General features: G+C 31.5%; 4 protein-coding genes across 12 annotated transcripts; 2 read left to right on the top strand and 2 right to left on the bottom strand.

Moving 5' to 3' along the window:
- Positions 1–569: 569 nt before the first annotated feature.
- On the bottom strand, positions 570–2,292 carry LOC127264215 (60S ribosomal protein L23a-like). The gene is made up of 4 exons (XM_051293672.1): positions 2,258–2,292; positions 2,090–2,145; positions 1,015–1,381; positions 570–932 (listed from the first exon to the last, which is right to left on the bottom strand). Exons 2-4 carry the CDS (start codon positions 2,103–2,105, stop codon positions 848–850), a joined length of 468 nt encoding a protein of 155 aa, XP_051149629.1. The 5' UTR covers positions 2,106–2,145; positions 2,258–2,292; the 3' UTR covers positions 570–847.
- A 1,124-nt stretch (positions 2,293–3,416) lies between these two features.
- Positions 3,417–3,821, bottom strand: LOC127263573 (secreted RxLR effector protein 161-like). The gene has a single exon (XM_051292679.1). The coding sequence runs from the start codon at positions 3,819–3,821 to the stop codon at positions 3,417–3,419; it is 405 nt and encodes a 134-aa protein (XP_051148636.1).
- A 7,627-nt stretch (positions 3,822–11,448) lies between these two features.
- Positions 11,449–15,667, top strand: LOC127263464 (uncharacterized). Of its 9 annotated transcripts, none has more exons than XM_051292498.1 (5): positions 11,449–11,742; positions 12,070–12,329; positions 13,285–13,433; positions 13,583–14,561; positions 14,892–15,667. In XM_051292498.1, the coding sequence occupies exons 2-5, from the start codon at positions 12,266–12,268 to the stop codon at positions 15,503–15,505; spliced, it is 1,806 nt and encodes a 601-aa protein (XP_051148455.1). In that variant the 5' UTR covers positions 11,449–11,742; positions 12,070–12,265; the 3' UTR covers positions 15,506–15,667. The 9 variants fall into 9 exon arrangements, with proteins under 9 accessions (XP_051148455.1, XP_051148454.1, XP_051148457.1 ...); XM_051292497.1 differs by lacking the exon at positions 11,449–11,742 and adding an exon at positions 11,880–11,973; XM_051292500.1 differs by lacking the exon at positions 11,449–11,742 and having other exon boundaries at positions 11,894–12,329; positions 13,288–13,433.
- Positions 15,668–20,131: 4,464 nt separating this feature from the next.
- LOC127264165 (exocyst complex component EXO70H1-like) lies at positions 20,132–22,547 on the top strand. The gene has a single exon (XM_051293592.1). It carries the CDS (start codon positions 20,289–20,291, stop codon positions 22,215–22,217), a length of 1,929 nt encoding a protein of 642 aa, XP_051149549.1. The 5' UTR covers positions 20,132–20,288; the 3' UTR covers positions 22,218–22,547.
- Positions 22,548–23,343: the final 796 nt, after the last annotated feature.

The following is a 23,343-nucleotide window of genomic DNA, read 5'->3' as shown; positions in this document are numbered from 1 at the left end:
CAGTATTTTTTCATCTATAAATTCAGTAATATATAAAATATGCTTTATAAATTTTGGTATGTAATATCAAACTATCCCTACCAACAATCAAATTCGAAAAATTTGATATTTTATTTATATTAAAAATTTTAGTATTATGGCTGTTATTTGTATTTAAATTATTACAATTAAATTTTTTTGTTTATCTAATCACATAATTTACAATTAATATAATAATATTTTTTTAAAATAAAATAATTTCAATAAATAAAATATTAAATTTAAATAAAATAAAATAAGATAAAATTATATTTCAAACTTTTATTTCAATATTTCATCAGATTAAAATAATTAAAATAATATTTTATCACATATATTACATTATCTAATTACACTAATTAACTATAATCAAATTTTCTTAATCGTAACGAGGGAGTATTACCCCTTATGAAACGGCCAACATGTGCTGTATTGTATTATTTTAAACTATGTGCTATCTATATTTTTTGTTGGGCAATGTGCTACTCTCTTAAAACAATTCCCTTTCCTTAGCATTAAACACAAACGCAAAACACAAAACCAAATACAAACCAAACACATTCATATTATCAAATAATATTATTGACATCAAATTACCTGCCTGAGAATAATTTCTACAAATAAACCAACCTATCACTAATAAGAAAACAAAAATCAAGGAACTTGCAATATATTTTTCACAAAACCTCGCAAAATTGGATCTCATAACAGGCAAAATTTGAGTGAATTCCAAACCAGATGGATACAAGTTCACAAAAGAAACTTGAACAATCCAATGCCCTTTCAAGACATACATAAATAGATAGAAATCAGGAGAGGGAGTCACTGCTCAGATAATCCCAATTTTGTTGGCAACATCCAATGCATCGTAGTCGGGCGTCAACCTAACATAAGCCTTCTTCGTACCATCTGGCCTGAGGTGGGGTAAAGAGGGAACACAAAATAAACATTTGCCAACGTGAGCTAATCGAATTTGGACAAGAGGAGAATCCATACCTAAGAAGGGTGTTAACCTTCTTGCTTTGGATGTCGTACATTTTCTTCACAGAATCCTTGATCTTCTTCTTGTCAGCGCGAATGTCCACTATGAAAACTAGGGTGTTGTTGTCTTCTATTTTCTTCATGGCAGACTCAGTGGTGAGAGGGTACTTGAGAATCTGGTAATGATCAAGTTTGTTGCGAGGAGGTGCACTGATCCGTGGGTACTTGGGATTTCTATCCTTCTTCAATGTCCTTGGTCGGTGGAAAGTAACTTTTGTGCAGATCTTCTTAGTCTTCCTCTTAATGGTCGCAGCACCAGATTTTACAGCCTTGGCTGTCTTCAAAGCCTGAGCCTTTGAGTCCAACTTCTTGGCGGGATCAGCTAGAAAAGCACAAGATAATTATGCACGTCAAGTTCAGCAAAACAAGATTGGACATAGAATGGTTAAAAGAGCAGTCTTTTGATGACCAACAGCCAGGCATTTGTGTCTATAGCAACTGTATACGGTTACCTATACATGCATCCACATCATTGACATTTAGAAATAAATGCTTTCAACAACGAGTCCTATGGTGATGTACTGATTCCGAATTCCTTAAGTTCGTATGGAGTTAATTTAACCAATATCACAACATATAGTATAGACAGCATATCATTGTACAACTCTCCGGGGAAATGCCAACACGTAATCATGAGGTATATGATGCAAAGTCGTTCTACACCGCCTGAACAATTAGGTAGTTGCAAGGCCAAAGAAACATTACCCCCATCACATAGGTTCAGTCAATAATATGCGAGGGTATTCCTGCATGCTCGTCTATCCTATTCCCCAAACCAAATAACTGAGCGATAGCTAGCATCTCAAAACCATTAGATTCTCAGCTCCAAAGCAATCTAACGATCGTGTTACGAAATTCTGTTCATTTTAGCAAATCAGAAACTGAATATCGCAACTAATTTCGAACGGATTACTCATAGAAACTTAATTAATATCAAAGCAGGGAACTAAAAACAAGGGGAAAAAAGAAGAAGGCAAAAGCATCTATCGAGGAACTCAGAATTCAAAACTGCTAATCGCAGAGCGCGCACCTTTGGCTGGAGCCATCTCGAAGTGGAGCACTCCCTACACTCTTGAGAATCCTGACCTAAAAATATAACCAAACTTTGGGTCTTACATTCCATACAATTATACGCAAAACCCTAAAAACAAAAAGAAAAAAAAAAAAATTGACGCCGAGAGGGAGAAGAGGAAGAAACCTGAACTGCCGGCTAGGGTTTCTGAAGACTCGGGGAGAGAGGAGACGCTCGGTCATTTTTATACGTGGACTTCAGCCCAAAACATATTGGGCCTTGAAATTTGGCTGAAGGCCCACTGTAATAATAGATCTATTTTTATTTTTATGTTTTTCCTCATTATTAAATCATAAACTCTTGATGTGTGTTCTTTGACCGATTTTGTGTTTAGAATTTGAGACAATTATTAAAAAAAAAAATAGTATCATTTTTACGAGATATATATGTATTTAAGTATACAAAATGTTAAACATATAATCAAATATGTTAACGGAAGTGAATATAATAATTAACAAACTTTCGGCCATTGCTAAAAATTAAATTTGTTCTTGAGATCTTCTTCTTAGTAGATTGAATCGTGGGAAGATGGTGTTGCCAAACCCTGGAATTCTCGCGGAGATGTTGCCAAACTTTGGAACCCTGTGAAGATGTTGCCCGATCCTGGAACCTATGATGATATTGCCAAACTCTGGCTCTCAAATAGCGATGGTGTATTCTGATTTTTTTTAGAGTAGATTTAGTAACCCGTATGTGAGAGTATTTATAATTAAAAAAAACCGCCCATCACGATTTTTCTGCCACTTCTCACGTATATTTTAAATGTGATAGACTTAATGGGAGAAAAGTGGGCCACAATTTAAAATTAGTTTAATTATATAAGACAATTCAAAAATAATCAAAATTTAAATATGATTAATTAATTAATTGAACTAACATTCTCCCACTTGGCCCACTCAAACCATCACAACATAATGAGAAACTTTATGTACGAATCATGACGGTAGGTCTTCTATAAACGAATGTTACTTTCCATGTATCACGATATGTCAAGCATCTCAAACTAAATTTACAACTTAATGAATAAATCATATATTTATTCCGGGTTAAACATAAACGAGTTTTTTCAATAATAAAAAAATATGTACACAATAAAGCGAGAAAACATAAAACTGAATAAGAGTCTCAAATAACAATGTGCACAAATAAACTACATTGTAGAATCAAGTTTCATACTTGCTACATGATCCCTCAAATTCTTTAGTGGCATGCTTTTAGTCAAGGGATCAGCAAGCATCAACTATGTACTAACGTGTTCAATCACCATTTTATTTTTCTTGACACGTTATCTTAAGGTTAAATACTTGATATCGATGTGTTTACTTCGACTCCTACTCTTATTGTTTTTAGCCATAAACACCGCAGCAGAGTTGTCACAGTACAACTTGATCGGTCTAGAAATAGAGTCAACGACTCTAAGCTCGGATATGAAACTCTTCAACCATACACTATGCGAGCTAGCCTCGAAACATGAAACAAACTCAGCCTTCATAGTGGAAGTAGCAGTGATAGACTGCTTTGCACTTCTCCAAGAGATAGCTCCACCAGCCAACATGAACACATAACCCGACGTAGATTTCCGAGTGTCAATGCAGCCAGCGTAGTCCGGATCGGAGTAGCCAATCACTTCCAAGACATCAGTTTGTTTATACATGAGCATGAAGTCCTTCGTACCTTGAAGGTACCTCATATAACATCCCTTTATCATTAGTTACAAGCAAAATATCATCCAAGTACAACACAAGGAAGCAAATACGACTCCCACTAACCTTTTGGTATATACAGTGATCCATGACGTTTTCCTCAAAGCCGAATGAAGAGATAACATCATGAAATTTTAAATACCATTGGCGGGAGGCTTGCTTCAATCCATATATAGATTTATTAAGCTTACGGACTAAATTTTCTCACATTCCTCCATTAATAGTCTTTCATCCTCTTGAACACACATGGTTATCAACTAATTGATGGACCATTTATCTTTATGTGTGTTGTAGGATAATGTCCCGTATCCGCATTATGTGCTCGCGCACACCCCTCACACCCGTGAATCTCATGGTGGAGAACTAAATGATTGGCATAATCAATGCCCATCCAACCTAAATGAATGAGGATCCTTTCCTTCCATATTTTGTAATTAACACCAGTCAATTCGAGGACATCACACTTAATGTCAGATAAATTTATAAGATTAAACGCTCCAAAATTAAATATACATGCTCATCAATAAACGAGACAAATAAATTATATGTTCTACCAATGTAAACATGTTAAGACATGAATCTAAAAACATAAGACTTGCTTGTGGACTAAAGTTTTTACTCAATTAGATTCAAACAAAAACTTTACAATAAAACTATCAAATTGTGTTTCTTTTCTTAATTCCTGTGGGTAGATTAAGAAATACAACTCGATATTTTATCCTAATCACTCATATAAACATAACAAGACTCCTGTGGGTAGACCTCATCACATTGTATATGATAATTACAATCGATGTTTATTAATGTGATTTCAAATAAATCATGAATAAATGTTTAGTTAATCGAGGATATTGTGGCTATTCCCCAATTAAATAAAATTTAAAATAAATCACAAACATCATGAATATGCAATCTGAAGTACACATGTCTATAAGCTATTGAGTCCTCTGTATGTGAATTTATAAAATAAATTAACAATCTTATTACAAGTCATCGAGCAACATCAGCAATTGTCTTTGGACAAATTACTGACTCGCCAGTGATAAATTTGTTTTGACAATTGAAAGTTGACAATAAAGTATTGTGTCGAACAATACTCCATCTTTGGACAAAACTATTGTTCACACACAAATAACCAAATTATCATCACCACATTCAATGTCATTAAACATGCATGTAACTACTTAATCGCTGACTTGCCTTTGGGTCAATCAGCAGCCTTATAAACTACATACACAACCTTCTAACATATAAAATAAACCGATTTACACAGCAGAGGCTGCTATGGCAACATTACTGTTTCAACCCATTTATAAAATATATTATACTCTTTATTGCTAATTAAAATTCACCTTCAAATAAACTATGTATGTCCAGTACATATGAAAATTATAACAATAACAATTAATTTATGAACTCATCAAAATAATCAAATAGTCCAAAAATTACTAAATGCACGTTGCATAACAAATATCATTCCAGTGCTTGGCTATAGTCTTCTATTGAATTACATAAATGAATCACATATTAATTAATAATGCCGAATGCTCACGACATATCTGATTCAATAATTGGTCCAAATGTAAAAGATAGAAATTGAGTCAATTAGAAGCAACAATAATAATCTCACATCTGCACACATTGACATAATTTAAGAGATGTATTATTCTAATTGACATAAATTTAATCAAACTAACAAATCGATTAAGATGAGTGCAACATTTAACTCACAATGAAAATTGGAGCAAATAAATCGATTACGAATTGCCAAAAGAAGAATAAAATAAAATAAAATTGCCTGCGGTTTTAACAATAGGGCAAATCCAATATCAATAGCAAACTTCACCAAAATTATTAAATAATAATTATGTAGACAAATATGCCCTCACGCGTGTATATATCTCTCATAAAACATGCATTAATCCACGTGCATTAATATCTCTGGCACTTCAATCTTATTCCATGAATTATGTATAATTAATAATAAATATGCATAAATGTGACCATGACATACATACAAGATACATAATGTATGTATATATTTAATTCATTATTTCTCATGAGAAATCAAGTCATATGCAGAAACAGTGATCAAGAAAGACGCGCAAGTGATCTATAATGTCTATATCTATTGGTCCGAGGATGATATACAACATCGATTCACAATAAATAAGATAAGTCTATCACATTCAATATATATGTGAGAAGTAGCAGAAAAATCGTGATGGACGGTTTATTTTTTTAATTATAAATATTCTCACATACGAGTTACTAAATCTACACTAAAAAAAATCAGAATACACCATCGTTATTTGAGAGCCAGGGTTTGGCAACATCATCCTAGGGTTCCAGGATCGGGCAACATTTCAGTCACAAATCCAACTTGTGCCCGTAAGGAATGGCCTGGTGGTGTGGAGTTAGATTTGTGACTGCGAGGTCATTGGTTCAAACCTCCGCCTACTCAGGACACCTGTCACGTCCTCCAGCCATTGCTAAAAATAAACTTTAGTAACCTGTATGTAAGACCATTTATAATTAAACTCATAATTTAAGGTTAGTTTAATAATCAAATTTTAAATATGATTAATTATTTAATACAACTATAGAATGCTATTATATTTTGTTATAAGTTGTGTCAATATAAAAATTTTGATAAATAGTTGGTTTGTTCACACTCTTTTTTTTCAGTCTTTTACAAAAGTTACCATTTAATATAAAATATTATTTTTTATATTATTCACATAATTCTATACTTTACATCAAAATAAAATTTTCAAATCAAAACATTAAACAAACAAACCAAGTATATCTATATTTTTTTTTCTATAAAACTATCTTAATATTTCGTTTGTTTGGGATAATTTTTTTTTTCAATTAAATTGATGTGTAATTAATTTATAATAAACAATTTTATCCGCACATAATTTTATTATTTATACTTAAATATATAATAATTAAATTGTTACTCTTTTTTTTTTATTTCATTACTTCATTATTTATTATTTGATTTTTTTATATAATATTTTCACTTTATTTTTTATTTGTCTATTTTTAAATTAAAAATATGACTCCATCTATACCATGTCCATGTTGCCGTTTCTGTCTATCCCACGTACCATGTCACTTTTCTTTTTTGAAAATGATTATACACTTTAGTCTCATTTTAAACATTTTAATTTTATTTTTTTAAAATTTTAATTAAACTAATTAGTTATTTTAATCTTAATTTATAATTATTTATATTATAGAATAATTATTTTCACTAATACGTTATTAATTATCTACTAATTACACTTCTCTTAAAATACCGTGTTTACAGTGTAGCTGACACGGTATGGGGGACGGAGGGAGTATTTTTTAGTCTTTATATTCACATAATTAGTCCAGACAGAGAGATTATTCTTAAAAAATTTAATTACAAAATTTTGAATTGAATAATTAAGAATCGAATCGAATATGATAAAAACATTTTGAAGTTTGAATCAAGCATTTGAATTATATTGTTAAATTTTGTGTTTTAAAAAATTGAATCGAATTGTACAATATGAAAAATGTTTCGAATCAAATACGTATATAATTTAAAATTTGAAATGAATCGCAAATCAAATTAATTGGCAATTAGTTTCACAAATATTGAATCAAATGCCGTAGTATTCATTTCGATTCGAATACAATTTTATTTTATCCACCCATTTTAGAAATGATGAAGTGCAAGAATGAAAATAGATTAGTTGGATGCTATGCATATGGATCCTCCACGCACATGAAGAAATAAAAATAGATAGTAGTGTTGAATTAAAAAATTAATTATAAGGTAAATATAAATTATTTAGAATATCACTTTAATTAAGGGTGTGTTTTTTTAGCATAATTTTGCCAAATTTTACTATTTAAACTCGGTATTTTTTTTAAAAAAATATATATTTTTTTCTCACAAAATATCCCATCAAACATTATTTTCATATCGAATCCAAACCAAATTTTTTTCAAACCCATCGAAAGAAACACACCATAAATTTTTTTAAAAAATTGATCTATTGATTTTTTATTTTTTTTTCCTTAAAATACATTTAGTAGGCACAGATTCTCTATGTGCAAAAATTAATAATAAATCAATAATATATTATAAGTAATTATAATTATGGAAATGATAATATTGGGGTGCAAACTTAAGTCCCAGAAATTGTAAAGAAAATTTTACACCTAAGTCCTAAATCAACTCTACTAGTATGAGGCATTTTGGAAAATATCCAAAAACAAATCAGTGCGGGTTCAGCCCAAAGCGGACAATATTATACTAGTATTGAGTTGGCTCAGTCCCCTACAAGTGATATCAGAGCCCGGTTTGATGGTGAAGTGGATTGGGTGGCATTGGACATTGGTTGCGGTGGTGGGCTCGCCCTCATGACCTGCAGATGAGCCTTGTGTCGAAAGTTTCTTGGCGGTGTTGGGTTGGTCCCGATTGAGATGGTCAGGCAGCGGGTCCCTTTGTGATAGGCGGTACAAGGTGAGCAGGGAAGATCCATTGATCCTTGGTTCGATGGAGGATTGTTGGGGTGCAAATTCAAGTCTCACATTGGAAATTGTAAAGAAAATTGGAGAATATCCCAAAAAAAGAAAATTTCGTATGAGGCTCAACCCAAAGCAGACAATATCATATTAGTATTAAGTTGGCTCGGTCCTACCGATAAAATATACTTAATTATAATAGATAGTGTTTTGATTCCAAATTTATATATGTCGTCATAACAAAAATAAAAATAAAAATAAAAACATTAGAGGAAATTTATTATTATTTTTATTTTTTTAAGGAGAATTGTATCTAAAGCTTGAAAAAAAAAAACAATCTCTTCAATCAATTTAACAATTGGGATCCAATACTATCATAGATCATATTATACTTATTTTCTCATTTGAGTTATTTTAACATGATAAATCTTAGATTGGATTTAATTCCTATTCATTTCTAACCATTGCTATTAAAGCTTCTTTTCTGTTGAATTATTATAATATTTTATTAGATTGATTAATATTTAATCATCGAATTGGATTTGTATGCAGGGGCTATGTGGGGGCATGGGGGCTCCCTCGCCCCATCCCACCCCCTTAAGTTTTTGTTTTTTATTTTATAACATATAATATAAAAAATAATAAACAAATTAAAAAATTGTTAAAAATTGATAGAGTATTTATGTGAAAATTAAAATTTTTAATTTAAATTTTGAATAAAAAAATTATATCATAATAATTGTTTGATGCTATAAAAATAAATATGAACAAAAAAGTAATAAATAATAATTATAAAAAAGAAAAATTTTCAAAAAATTCTCAACCAAATACACAGGAGATAATATTTTTAAGAGCTATTTTTTTTAATAAATGTTTTTACTATTTATTAATTTAATATGCAGTTGTCACTGTAGTTTGATATTTTGTAAGATTTTTGAAATATGATAATTCCATTAATAAAATTATTAAATAACAAATAGATGATGATCGTTTTGAAATTTAAAAAATTAGCCCCCTGTCATCCCGGTGTGATTCCGCCTCTGGTTGTATGGATTGAATGTGATCATAATTCTAATTCAGTCTAGAAGAATTATAAACTAGGATGCCACTTTACATCCAACCGAGGTGTATGAAATGTATTACGGGTGTGTTTGTTTGAAGGATTTTGGAGGATTTCTACTATTCATCCAATTTTTTCCCCCCAAAAATATCACATCAAACACCTATTTTTTATTTTTTATATTATACTAAAAATCAATTTTACATTCAAAACATCACATCAAACCCTATTTATATCACATCATACAACTATTCAAATTCAAAATTTTTACTATTCAAATCCCAATCCAAAATCCAAACCCCCAAACAAACACACCCTACGTATCTCTATATCATTAAAATATAGATAGAATCATACTCGAAATTGCTTGACAATTTGATACGCTTCTCCAATTTTATTTTTAATTTTCTATTATATATATATATTTTTATTTTTATCTAAAATTTTAAATTCATTCTCATTTTATTTTTAATAAAATATTATTTTCAGATCTCTAAATTTTTATTCTTATAATGTACATATATATGTATATATATATACATAAAATCAACCCAAATTAACCTATACCCATTAAATCCACCCACCCAATTAAAGAAAAAGAAAACCACTTTACTAAAATACATACAAAACCTAAAAATTTAATTTAACTTCTAAGAGCACCTATTATAATTATTGTTTCTACTATTTTATTATTATAATTATTGTGAGTGTATTTGTGGTATGAAATAATTTGAGTGAATATTTTTTTATATAGATATAAAGAATGATATAGATAATATAAAAATATTAAATGTGTGTTATATATTAATTTTTCTTGAAGAAATATATATTTATTTTGGCAAAAAGAATATATTTTATCTCTCTTATTCAGGTTATATTCACTTCATATTTAAATTACTTATTTCAACACTCGTAGTATATCATTTTCAATTTATTACCTTTAGTATTTTATAAAATTTATAAAACTTATTTAAAGTAAATTATATAGACTTCGTTGTATTTAAGTAAAAATGTATAAAATATTTCGCATTTTACTTATTGCTTAAAATTCTTTTGATTAAATTAAAATATGCTCAAAATATTTTTTTTTTCAAAATTGATGTTTAATTGTAAATATAGACAAAAATTATGTAAGTTTTATAAAAATAAAAATATAAATATTTAAAATAATTTTTATAAATAAATAATTGATCAATTTTTATTTTTTATAATTTTTATAAAATTAAAATTATATGATAAATTATCCCATTTAAAAAAGAATAAATAATATGGTGTTATGTAATAATATGCACACAATCTTATTTAACATTACATATTAATACGTGGTAAGAAACTGTAGTTATTTGTGATTCCAATGTGAGTATATATGTAATATAGATATATAAACAGACCTACAGATTTTTAAATATTACCAGCATAATTATATGCATAAGATATTTTTAAAATTTTTTATACTATTCAATAATATATTTTTCTATATAAAGTATATGGGTGTAATTTAATTACACCATGGATCTTTTCATAAGCTGTGTTTGTTTATATTTTCTAACTAGTAATATTTTCAATTTGAATATTTCCTTTTAGTGAAATTTAATTTTAAATAAGTTTATATGTACAATTTTTGTTTTGATTTGACTATTCTATACATATATATTTTTTAAAAATATCAAATAAAATATTTATTTTTTATTTATTATATTAAATTAAAATTTAATTTTATATCTAAATTATTAAATTAATACATATTTATATAATACTTCTTCTGTCCCAGATACTGTGTATGCTACAAAATTTAAAATGAGATTAAAATGTGTAATCATTTTTTACAAAGGAAAGTAACATGGTACGTGGACGGATAGAAACGGCAACGTGAACATAATATTTGAGACGGAGGAAGTATCAAATTATTATTATTTTAATTCGAAATTTTTATGACTAAAACCAAAATTCAAGATCAAAAGTCCACGAATAATCACACCAAAAATACCAACCCATTGCTTATGCCGGGCGGGCAAGTAATTAAAACAGTGGAAGCATTAGCAAGGAAGGAAGCAGCCTCCCTCGGTTCCATCGCCAAACCAAACACCTTAAGCTCATTCGCGACCTCAGTCATCGATCACCACAAATACAGATACAGATACAGATACAGATACAGATACAGATACAAAACGGAACGCCACCCTCTTCATTCATTCTCTGCTACTCTTCTTCTTCTTCTTCTCCGCACCCGCACCCGCACCCGCACCCACAGGCAATATATATACACATATATGTATATATATTCATCCCTCTAATGAATAGTATTTAATAATTAGCACGTGGGCCCCACCCCCTCATTGGTCAGTCTCTCTCTAATCCACTGCCGCTCTTCTATTCTATTCCGTTCTCTTCTATTCTATTACATCCTATTCTCTTTCACCACCTCCCTCCCCCCCCCCCCCCCTCTCTCTTCTCTCTCTCTCTCTCTCTACACATATGTGTATATATATACATATGCATAGACAAATCAATAATAAAGCAGTTGAGTTGAGCGCAGTTCTACTCCTTCAATTCACGCATTAATTGAGCGAGTAAACAGACATCCTGTTGTTTGTTCGTTCCTCTGTTGATTTATTTCTTCGCATATATATATATATATATATCATCGATTCATATTTCTGCTGCAGGTTTTTGTTTGGACAGCAGAATTATTGGTTTAGTTTCCATGAGATGAGATGAATCGGTCCTACTCCTACTGTCGCTGTTTCATATTTCCCAACTGAAATTTTGTCTGTTCCTGGAAATCATTATTCTGCCGTTGTCGCTGTCCCGTGAATTTGTTTTGTTTTTTTTGTTTTTTTCCTTTTTTTGACCAAAATAAAAATGGAGAGAAATCCAGTAGGGAGGAGGAAGAAGTACACAACTGCGAAACCGGATGGAAGTGGAGGTACATATATATCTCATCACATATACACTGTATATTGTGGTTTTATTACAAACACTCGTAAATTTGTTCTCCAGGTTTCTCAATTCTTTTCATACCTTTTCGATTTAGCTTGGTTTTTTTTTTTTTTTTTTTATCGGAAAAAAAAATGTTTGAAAACATGTTGTGTTGTTTTCTCTGTCATTTTTGGTATACATTTTTTTCTTTTTCGTTTTTCTTCTGAAAGGATTCTTTTTCTTTTTTGAACGAGATTTATTTAGGACATCTGTGTCTAGCTTCCACTCCTCTTTGTAGGTTTTTATATTTTGAAGAGAAACATGTTTAGATTGAATTTTGAGATGTTTTGAGTTGAATAAAAGTTTGCAACTTATTATTCATTTTCTTACGGAATTGAAGAAGATGAATTGGATATTTATCAGTTTCTATTCATAGTAGGACAATGGGGGATGAGCCGCATTATATCCCTCTTTTTAATTATTAAACAAAAAAAAGAGGCAAATTATAATTAATTCGTTTTTATCACCCCATAAATGAATCTTTTTCCACCTGCGTATACTTGTTTCAATATTGAGTGGAGTCCGCCAATGAAATAATTTTGGAAATTGTAATTCCTCGACAATTACTAACGTACGAGGTTGTATGGTCCAGTTGTAATTAATTGTTCTTTGGGCTACATATGATGATTAATCGGCCTACTTATGACCCTGACCCTTATATTGTTGGTTGGAATTTTACGGCCCCACAAATTATTAATAATATTGAGTATTTATTATTATATCGGAAAAGAAAACCATAATGTAATGTGAATATGTGATGGGTATGTTGATATGATATTCCTGCCCTGCCCTGCCCTGTCATGTCAGTGAGCGAGCGAGTGATATATATAGAAGAAGATTTTAAGATTCAGGAGAAGGGATAGTCAGTCGGTCGGAGTTTGATTTTGATATATTTATTGAAGCAGGAGGTGGTCATGAATCTTCTTCTTCTTCTTCTTCTTCTTCCATTGGATTGGGATTAATGGGATTGTCTTCGGATTCCTATATTATTCATCAGGGAAGACGACTAAGAGGGCGCGGCATTGAGGAGGATGACGACGATGAGGATAGGGTAAGCTAAGCTGCAAATTGCATCATACATAACATATATATACATACATACACATATACTATATATATGCCAAAAAATGTGAGGTTGATGAGTTTCATAACTCATAAGAATCATGAGGTGTTGGATGATGATTTCATTGTGTTGTGTAGCAGGCGGAGGAAGTGAAGCAGAAATGGAAACGTAGTATTGTCGGGAAACTTATGATGTGTTTTAAACCCGGGAATTGCCTCATCAGCAGAAGCATCTCCCTCTGGAAGCCGCCGCCGCCGCCCGCCTTCGGATCACAGCGCAGCAGCAAGTCTACAGTAGCAAGAAGGATGCCTCCGCCACATGAAATCCATGGAGATGGCGATGGGGATGGACATCGCCGAACAATGTACATTCCGTCGGGGCAACGCTTCATGCGAGCTGCAGATCGTCATCATCAGGATATAACTATGCACATGCCCCTCCCTAACCCTAACCCTAACTTTAGAGTACGACGCCGAGGGCTCTGCTCTTGCTCTTCTTCTTCTTCTTACAAGAAGCAGCTCCGGTGGAAGACGGCCTCCAAAGATGAACTTTTGGAGCTTCTCCGAAGCCAATTAATCCCCCCTACTGCCAATGATCCCATTAATCCTCCTATTGCTGTTGCTGCTGCTGGTATACCCTGTAGCAGCAACGGCAGCAATACAACCAATCCCAACTCCCAACTACTACTCATGAATATGGCTAATTCTGCGAGGGATCATGAACAAATTTGTACAAGATCAACAATAATGCCGCCCCTGCTGCAGGAATATTCGATGAGCAAGAGCGCAGGTAGAGACTTCTTAATGGAGACCACTAACCCCCTTTTCCGCAGGCTAGAAAGTACTACTGACTTGTCGTCGTTGTCACCGTCACATCCTCACCCTCACTTGCAATTGGATCGAGTTGCTGTACTGTATAATGGGCTGGTCAGGGGTTCAAGTGGTGAAGGTTATCCACCACCACATAATATCAAGATCGATGATTTGCAGGCTTTCGTAGAAAACTCCCATTGGGTGGCTTATCGAGCTTGTCCTAACTCGGTCTACAATGTCTCCATAAAAGATTGTGCATTCTCCTCCTCTGAACACATCAACACATATGACGCCGAGCTTCAAGGTACGTACGGAGCTTGTTATGCAACTTTTACAATTAATGCCAACAATTAATATGCATGCATGCCATGGATATTATTATGGATTGTGTGCGTGTCCAATTAGGATATATATATACATATTGGAATTGGGGGAAGACCCGACAATATTTCTCTTTTTAACATGGAAATTTCATTTGGTGTTGGATGGCATGAATTTTTTTTTTTTGAATCCATCAGGTCCTTCTTGTTTAAATATTTGTATATGTTGATCTATTTTATCAATTTCTATTCCTGCTATATACAAACCAATGCTACACATCTCTAACTCTTTGCTTAATTACGAATGTTTGAAGAACTCCGATTACAACTACAACTCCTGAAGATCAATTCGGCGTTAATCTCCGGGGACTCTCGGAAGCTGCTATCCTCCCTAATAATAAGCGACGCGGTCGGCCCTCGAGGGTGGGAAGCATCATTGTATGTGCTTGATGTGCTGATCCATTCTGGTCTCAAACTCTCTGCAGCCTTTGACGGATTTAGAACTTCTTGGCACTCCCCGGAGAGCCCCTTGAATAGCCGGTTGTTTGATGCCCTCGAGGCGCGCCATGACAATGACGACGACCCATCATCATCATCAGGGGCAAGGCGGCCAGAACGGATGCTGTTGTTCGACAGAGTGAACTCGGCACTGGTAGATCTGTTCCGGCGGCACGTGGAGGCCGCGTACCCTCGGGTGATGGGACTGCATTCGATTTGGGACGTGGGACGTGTAATGGAAGCTCTTAGCAGGTTGGCCGACCATGAAATAGAAGAAGCGAGACAGTTGGTGCTAGAAAGAGCCGTGGACAAGGAGACACAGTGGCGGGATTGTAATGGAGAAGTTGGTGGAGCGTGTAAGGAAATTGAAGAGCTTGTCGTAGATGAATTGATGAAGGAGCTTCTTCATGACTTGATGAGTAGTAGTTGATCATGACGTACATATAGAGATAGGCTAGGTTAGGAGGGAGACAAATTTGCCGTATGTTTTTTTGTTGTGTCATTACAGAGAACTAATGTTGGCTTCACTCTTTTGAAAATGGTTCTTTTTGTTGCTAATCTTTGGTGAATAATCGGTGGGAGTTTTTATTTATTATTATTTTTTGCCATTGAAGGAGCTTCTTTGTTTTGTTTTTTTTTTTCTTGTCATTAGTGTGTGATATTTGTTTGGTTTTGGTTTAAATTGATTTAGTTATTATATAAATAGTATTTTAAGATATTACTCCCTCCGTCTCAAACACTCTGCAACATTTTATTTTTGGTACGTCCCAAATATTTTGCAATATTTTCAAAATAGGAAATGATTAATTATACTTAATCTCTGCCTCACATTTTATCCATTCACATCATCCAAATAAAAAAATAAAATATATATTTTTCTCTCCATCACATCACCTAATTTCTAAATTATCATACTTAATACTACCCACCCAAAAATCCGTGTCAAAAACAAATATTACACCTTATTTGGAATAGAAGGAGTATATTTTATTTTTATTGAAAAATATACAGGTGAATAGTATTAATTTTAAACTGAGAATCACATCAGAACATAGAAATGACAATGAATTCAAATAGACTCAAGATCCATCGGAACACTAACTCATTTATTTGGAATGGAGTCCAATTGATCAGTTATCAGATTTGGTATTGTGTATTCTTATCCTGTCTAAGGATGGATCCTACCCAAATCCAAATTCGATTAATATATCAATTATATATAAAAAAATGATTTTTAATAATACAAATTATATTAAAAATATTTTTTTGAGTTAAGTTTATTTATATACTCTTTCGTTTCAAATCAAATGGAGCGTTTTGAGTTTATAGTAAATTAAAAAATAATAATATTTTATTAGTTAATGAAAATGTGTAAGAGTTTTTTTTTTTTTATTTTTTATTTTTTTATTTTTGTCCATTGACTTTATGTATAAAATAATTGTATTTGTAATTTAAGTAATATGTAAGAGTATTTTGATATTAGTATATAATTGATTTTTTTTTAAAAAAAATATGAAATAGATACTAAAGTGGAATAAACGAAAATAATAAAAATGGTATTTAAATTGGGCCAGAGAGAGTATTATTTAATTATAATGCTTTGAATAAAATAGATAAATTTTAAAAGATATCGGATTTGGGTCTCGGTTCCAATTTTGAATTAAAAATTATAATTTATAAAAAAAATTTGGATCCATCGGATCTTGTCGGATATAGTTCGAGTTGGATCCAAATACGATTGAATCCAAATATAGCCAAGTTAATTTCGAATCTCAATCCAACAATATGTATTCGGGTCAGGTCTCGAGTTTGATTGGACCCAACCCATTGTCCACTCTAACCAAACACATACATTGCACGGTGTTAATATCTAATAAATGTTGAGATCATGTATTATCATTCATATACTGCATTATATTATATTAATATTGATTGAATATATCATATATTATATGAACTATTGTTATATAATTTTAACTTTTATTGTTATATTTTTATTATACCAACATAAAATATATTTTGTTTGTGTACATATTATATGTTGTCTATATATATATATATATAATAAAAGCCACCCCGAAATATTTTAGGGTATAACAACCCTTATATTTTAGGGCGTGTTCTTAGCTGTTTTAATTAAAATATTTGGTAAAACAACTGTTTGATATTAGCTGTTTATACATAAAATGACAATTGAGGACATTTCTATTTTATTTTTGTTTTTAATATATTCAATTATGTTATTTTGAGTTTAGAATTTTTAAATTTTTTTGTTATTAGTTATTGAAAATTGTAAAAGTGTTATAAAAGTATTTATTTTTATTACAATTATATTTAAAAAATAATATATTTTTATTAAAATATATAAATAGTTTTTTCTATTGAAAATGATGTAAAATATAAAATAATAAATTTGTTGTGTATATATTTATTACGTTTGTTATCGATTAGTTCATTATATTTATAATTTTCAATAAATTTAATTTATTTTTAGTATAAATTTATATAATGTAATTTTAATATAAAAATAAATTATTAATATTTATATTTTCTATTTTATGTTGATTTTAATAAATTTATATATTTTACGATTAAAATAATTTTTATATAAAAATTAATTATTTTAAATTTATACAAGTAAAACTATAATATAATAAAATATTCTAATATAATTAATAAATAATCAAAATATATTTATTTGTGTAAAATGCATAATAAATAATCTGGGCCAGTGTAGTGGATCTTTCCCATTATTAAAAAAAAAAAAAGCGTTTGTACAATAAAAATACCCAAACCTGGGCTAAAGAAACAAACCCTTAATATCATAGTTCTATATATATATATATATATATATGATAATCAACGGAAATGAAATTCAATATAATTAATCTAATAAATATAAGTCCAAAAGTATTGTTGGGAGAACACTAAGAGAAGAAAATGAAATTCAATATAATTAATCTAATAAATATAAGTCCAAAAGTATTGTTAGGAGAACACTAAGAGAAGAAGAAAATACAAACAAAAAATATACAAGAAAAGAGAGAGCATAATCTAGTTTTTAGATGTGGTCATACTAGAGAAACAGAACAAATCTTGGTTCTTAGTTGTGGTCACACCACGGCTGCGATGGTTGTGTCGTGGTCACACCTAAATAGAGTATTTTTAGTTATCTCACCACATTCGACTATTGGTTTTACTAATTTACAAATGATAATAACCACTAATAAACAATATAGATAACAATAAGGGACACACAAAATTTTAATGTGAATTTTTTTTTCAAAGTAAAAGATAAAAATCACGAGGCCTATCACTTGACTCAAGGTAAAATTCATTATATAAAAATTGTTCGGACAATTAAAGATAATCATAACCAATGACTATCAAACTCCACACATAAGTACAATAATCAAATTCCAATTACAAAAGATCTCTCAATTACAAATAATACATTCAAATAATTATTATATAATAAAAATAATTATAAATTGAGATTAAGATAACTAAATAATTTAATTATTATTAAGAAAATTATAAATTATAAAATTTAAAATGTAATTAAAATGTATAATTACAGTTATAAAAATGACAAATTATGTGAATTGACAATTTATGTGGGACGAAAAAAGTATTACTTTAATAATTATTTTAATATATTAATTTTTACTTAAGTTATAGTTTTAGTTTTAGAAATTTAAAACAACTAAAATTATTAATTCTTTTATATATGTTATGGTTCAGATTTTTATTTTTTTTTTAATATTTGGGTTGGTTGGGAATAATAAAAAGTTAAATAAAAAATAGTATGCTGATTGATATAAGTATTTCAATACTCCTTTTGTTGGGTGATATATTTTTCATTTGAATTTTGCATGTAAATTAAAGTAAATTAATATTTCATAAACATGCAGTGTAATAAAATAATGTAATATCCATTTTATCCTTAAAAAATAATATAAAAGGTAAAAAAATAAAAGTATTCTAATATTCGGTTGAGAGTTAGTTTTTTTAGAAAATAAAATATAAAATTTTGATTTGGTCATAGAAAAATGACAAAATAAAAATTTTCGATGGACGGATGGAGTATAATATTTTGAATAAAAAATATATTTTTAATATAATATTTTAGATTAAAAATAAATATTTTGCATGATATTGTTCAAATGCTAATATTAATGATTCATAAAAGAATAAATAAAAAATATTGTAATAGAATATTTGTTTGGGTGTGGTTTGAAATTGATTTGAAATGAAATATTAATTAATATTTTTTTATTAAAAATTATGCAAATGAAATAATGTTAAATTTTAATTTGAAATTAGAAAAAAAAAAAAACAAACCCATAATTTTAAAAAGTAAGATCATTAATGTTTGACGTGTTAGTTTATTTGGTGGTTTTCAACTCCTTGAGGAACTGGAAAATGGTTTAAACCACATTTTGTTTTCCAATTAATGAAAACAACAACAAATTAATTCAAGGCCTTAAATTAATTATGACTCAATAATGTGTGACAGTGATATGCATGTATTAACAAAACCGTCAAGTTTCAAGATATATTTAAATTGATTAAATATATATACACACAGGTTCACAAACCGAGAGAAAATTGTGCAATTGAGGAATAAATTTTTTTTTACTTATTGTTTATATAATTATCTATTTTTGTTATGTTATTTTTAAAATTGATTTGATTTAAATAATATTATATATATATAGACTATAAGTATTATTTATAAAAAATATTAAATAAATATATAGTTTAATAAAAAATAATTTGTGCATCACAACACACGGATTAAATGCTAGTATATGTATATATATATAGATGGAGAAGTCACCGTTTTTGTAACACGAATTCATAACAAAATTAAACCAACAGATAAGAGAGGTAGATAGATAGCTACCTATAGAAATGGACGTGTTACGGCCGTGTGTAAACAAAATCCGAAGAATAAAATATGAACGGTAGATGAATAATTGATAGCACAACATTAAAGCTCCTCCAAATCGTCAAGTTATAGGGTTGAAAATCTCAACGCCTAACAGAAAATCTCGCTCTGTCTGCCTATATAAGCCGCCACAATTCCTGTTATAGTTGGTTCACAACGCTGAAGTAAAAAATAAAAACAACTGTTTCGCATAGGCATAGGCATACGCATATATAATTTAAAATCGCACCGTACGTTACGTGTGTCCAAATTATATCAAATGCCTAGGGAAGGGATGGCCGGTTTGTGTTTACCGGCGGCGGTTTCTTCTCCTTTTTCTTCTTCCTCGTGCAGTGTCCCTTCTCCCTCCAGGTTCGGTTTTTCGCCTTCTCGGCCGAGTTTCTCCGAGTCTGTGATGGACCGGACGGTCCGCATGGCCGAGCCCATCATCCTCAGGTGGAACCCTGCAGACACCACCACCGGCGCCGCCGTGGCTCGAGTCACCTCTCTGTTCTACGAGAGTCGCCGGGAGGCCAGGGAGTTTGTCAAAACCGTCACCCATCTGCAGAAGGCGATGCAGTTTCTGGCCGAGGAGAATTCTGGATCCGACAAGCTCGCTCAAGGCCAGAATCTGATGCAGATCGCCATGAAGCGGCTGCAGAAGGAGTTTTACCAGATTTTATCCATGAACAGAGCCCATCTGGATCCGGAGTCCGTCTCTACACGATCTCGCTCCTCTACTGGATCGAGCGCGACTTCGGATTTCGAAGACGACGACGACGACGATGAAATCAGAGGCGGCGCAGCGGATGCGCCGATCTCGGACGTTTCTTTAGCTCTGGCCATGGCGGATTTGAGAATGATTGCGGAATGCATGATCTCCACCGGTTATGCGAAGGAGTGCTTGAAGATTTACATAATCATCCGGAAATCGATCGTTGATGAAGGAATCTATAAGCTGGGAGTGGAGAAGCTCACTTCTTCTCAGATTCACAAAATGGATTGGGAAGCTCTGGATTTGAGAATCAACAACTACTGGCTCGGCGCTGTGAGAAATGCTGTGACCACTCTCTTCAATGGAGAGAGCATTCTCTGCCACCACGTCTTCGCCAGTTCCGATTCCATTCGAGAATCGTGCTTTTCCGAAATTGTTAAAGACGGAGCCATGCTCCTCTTCGGATTTCCGGAACTGGTAGCCAAGCACAGCCAAAAGTCGCCGCCGGAGAAGGTCTTCGGCGCCCTCGACATGTACACCGAAATCTCCAATCACTGGCCGGAGATCGATTCAATCTTCAACTACGCCGCAACCGTCCCCATAAAATCACAGGCGCTCACCTCGCTATCCAAGCTCGCTGAGTTCGTTCGGGCAGCATTAGACGAATTCGAAGTCACAATTCTCAAGGATTCCTCAAAATCTCCGGTCGCCGGCGCCGGGATCCATCCTCTGACTGTGGACGCAATGAATTACCTCTCAATCATCTCCGATTACGACAATCTCTTAGCCGAAATCCTCGCCGATTCCCCGCCGCCGTCGAAGAAATCACTACCGGAATCATACTTCGGATTCTCCGACCCCGGCGAAACTCAGGCACCGGCGGCAATCTCCATGAAAATGGCGTGGCTTGTTATAGTCCTCCTCTGCAAGCTGGACACCAAGGCCAAGTACTACAAAGATGTCTCTCTGGCATACCTTTTCCTCGCCAACAATCTCCAGTACGTCGTCGCTTCGGTGCAGACCTCAAATCTGAAATATCTCCTCGGTACGGAATGGCTGGCGAAGCACGAGGCCAAAGTCAAACAGTTCGCGTCAAACTATGAGCGGCTAGGGTGGAGCCACGTCATCGAATCCCTACCGTCATATCTTACGGCTACGGAAACCTCCCCCGAAAAAGTCAAGGAAATGTTCAAGAAATTTAACACATTATTTGACCAGGCGTACAGAAAGCAGTCCCTCTGCGTCGTACCGGATAAAACACTCCGCGACTACATTAAGAACTCTATAGCCAGAAGGATCATCCGACTGTATAAAGATTTCTACAGCGCGCATCGCCACACCGTCGCCAACGGACGACACGTGGCAGCAGTGGTCAGATATGCCCCCGAGGATTTGCGCCGCCACCTGTCCGACATGTTCTTCGGAGATGATGACGTGTCCGACAATTTCTTGGCACCTCGCTCGCCTCTCCGAGGATCTGTCCACAACGCTTGAGGAGTTGAGATCCTGTCCCTACAGTATATATGTGCTAGTAGTTCATCCGTTCTATGCAACGAATTTTATTAATCCATACAATGAACAGTACGCCCTTACGCCATTAAAATTATCTCATCTGAATTCGACAAGAAAATTAAAAAAAATAAATATTTTATAAAAAAAATGATAGATAGTTGAAAATATTTTTAAAAATTTAATTAAAAAGTAAAGTAAATGAAAAAATAGAATGTAATAAAGTTAGTGGTATTTCTTGTAAATAAGTGTTGAATGAAGAGATAATAATTAAATGTGAGAATAAATATGACGGACCAAGAAAATATTTATTTTTAAAAATGATTTTTTAATACTACTATTATATTGAGTTGTAGTCAAAGAGATAAAAATATTATTACTATTATATATAATACTTATGTAATATATTATAAGTTAAAAATGTACTCCCTCAACTTCAAACAATGTGCAAAGTTTGCTTTTTGGAGGAGTTTTTAAGTGGATAGTATTAAGTAAAATAATTTAGAAATTAGGTGATGTGATGGAGAGAGAAATATATATTTTATTTTTTTATTTTGATGATGTGAGAGGATAAAGTGTTGGGTAGAGATTGAGTATAACTAATTATTTCCTATTTTGAAAATATTGCAGGCTGTTTGAGACATACCAAAAACGAAATGTTGCAGGATGTTTAGAATGAATGGAGTAGTATTTATTATGTTATGTATATGATACAATTACTAAATTTAAAAATAATACCTTTGTTTTGAAATCTTTGTTACGATCGAAGAGAGTATTATTATTATTTTTTTTTATCATTTTACTAAAAAAATATTCATTATTTATTATAATAAAAAAATAGTAGATAACATATTATCACATATATATAATTAATTAATTTATATACAAGTAAAAATATTAATTAATTATTTTATATATTTTAACAAATTAATAAAATATAATTTGTTAATATATTACAAAATTTCATATAATTAATTTGAATTAAACTACTTGTATAAATTACTATATTCTATAATTTTGATATTCCGTTTTCGTTAGTTACACTACTTTTTTTAAGGTTTAAACTTTTTAATAATATTGTAATATGCTTTTTCCAATTTTTTTTTTTTCG

Source organism: Andrographis paniculata, unplaced genomic scaffold, assembly GCF_009805555.1.
Source record: "Andrographis paniculata isolate CXL003 unplaced genomic scaffold, ASM980555v1 Contig69END, whole genome shotgun sequence".
In the NCBI taxonomy this organism is placed as follows: Eukaryota; Viridiplantae; Streptophyta; class Magnoliopsida; order Lamiales; family Acanthaceae; genus Andrographis; species Andrographis paniculata.
The sequence above is the reverse complement of the archived record's forward strand: the minus strand, read 5'-3'. Positions and strand labels throughout refer to the sequence as shown.

What these genes read in the sequence shown, in the direction of transcription:
- LOC127263464 (XM_051292498.1), top strand. Translation starts at nt 12,266, where the DNA reads ATGGAGAGAAATCCAGTAGGGAGGAGGAAGAAGTACACAACTGCGAAA. An exon ending in ATGACGACGATGAGGATAGG is followed by an intron (nt 13,434 to 13,582) that starts GTAAGCTAAGCT and finishes TGTGTTGTGTAG; the next exon opens with CAGGCGGAGGAAGTGAAGCA. An exon ending in ATATGACGCCGAGCTTCAAG is followed by an intron (nt 14,562 to 14,891) that starts GTACGTACGGAG and finishes GAATGTTTGAAG; the next exon opens with AACTCCGATTACAACTACAA.
- LOC127263573 (XM_051292679.1), bottom strand. Translation starts at nt 3,821, where the DNA reads ATGAGGTACCTTCAAGGTACGAAGGACTTCATGCTCATGTATAAACAA.
- LOC127264165 (XM_051293592.1), top strand. Translation starts at nt 20,289, where the DNA reads ATGCCTAGGGAAGGGATGGCCGGTTTGTGTTTACCGGCGGCGGTTTCT.
- LOC127264215 (XM_051293672.1), bottom strand. An exon ending in AAGGTTAACACCCTTCTTAG is followed by an intron (nt 933 to 1,014) that starts GTATGGATTCTC and finishes ACCCCACCTCAG; the next exon opens with GCCAGATGGTACGAAGAAGG.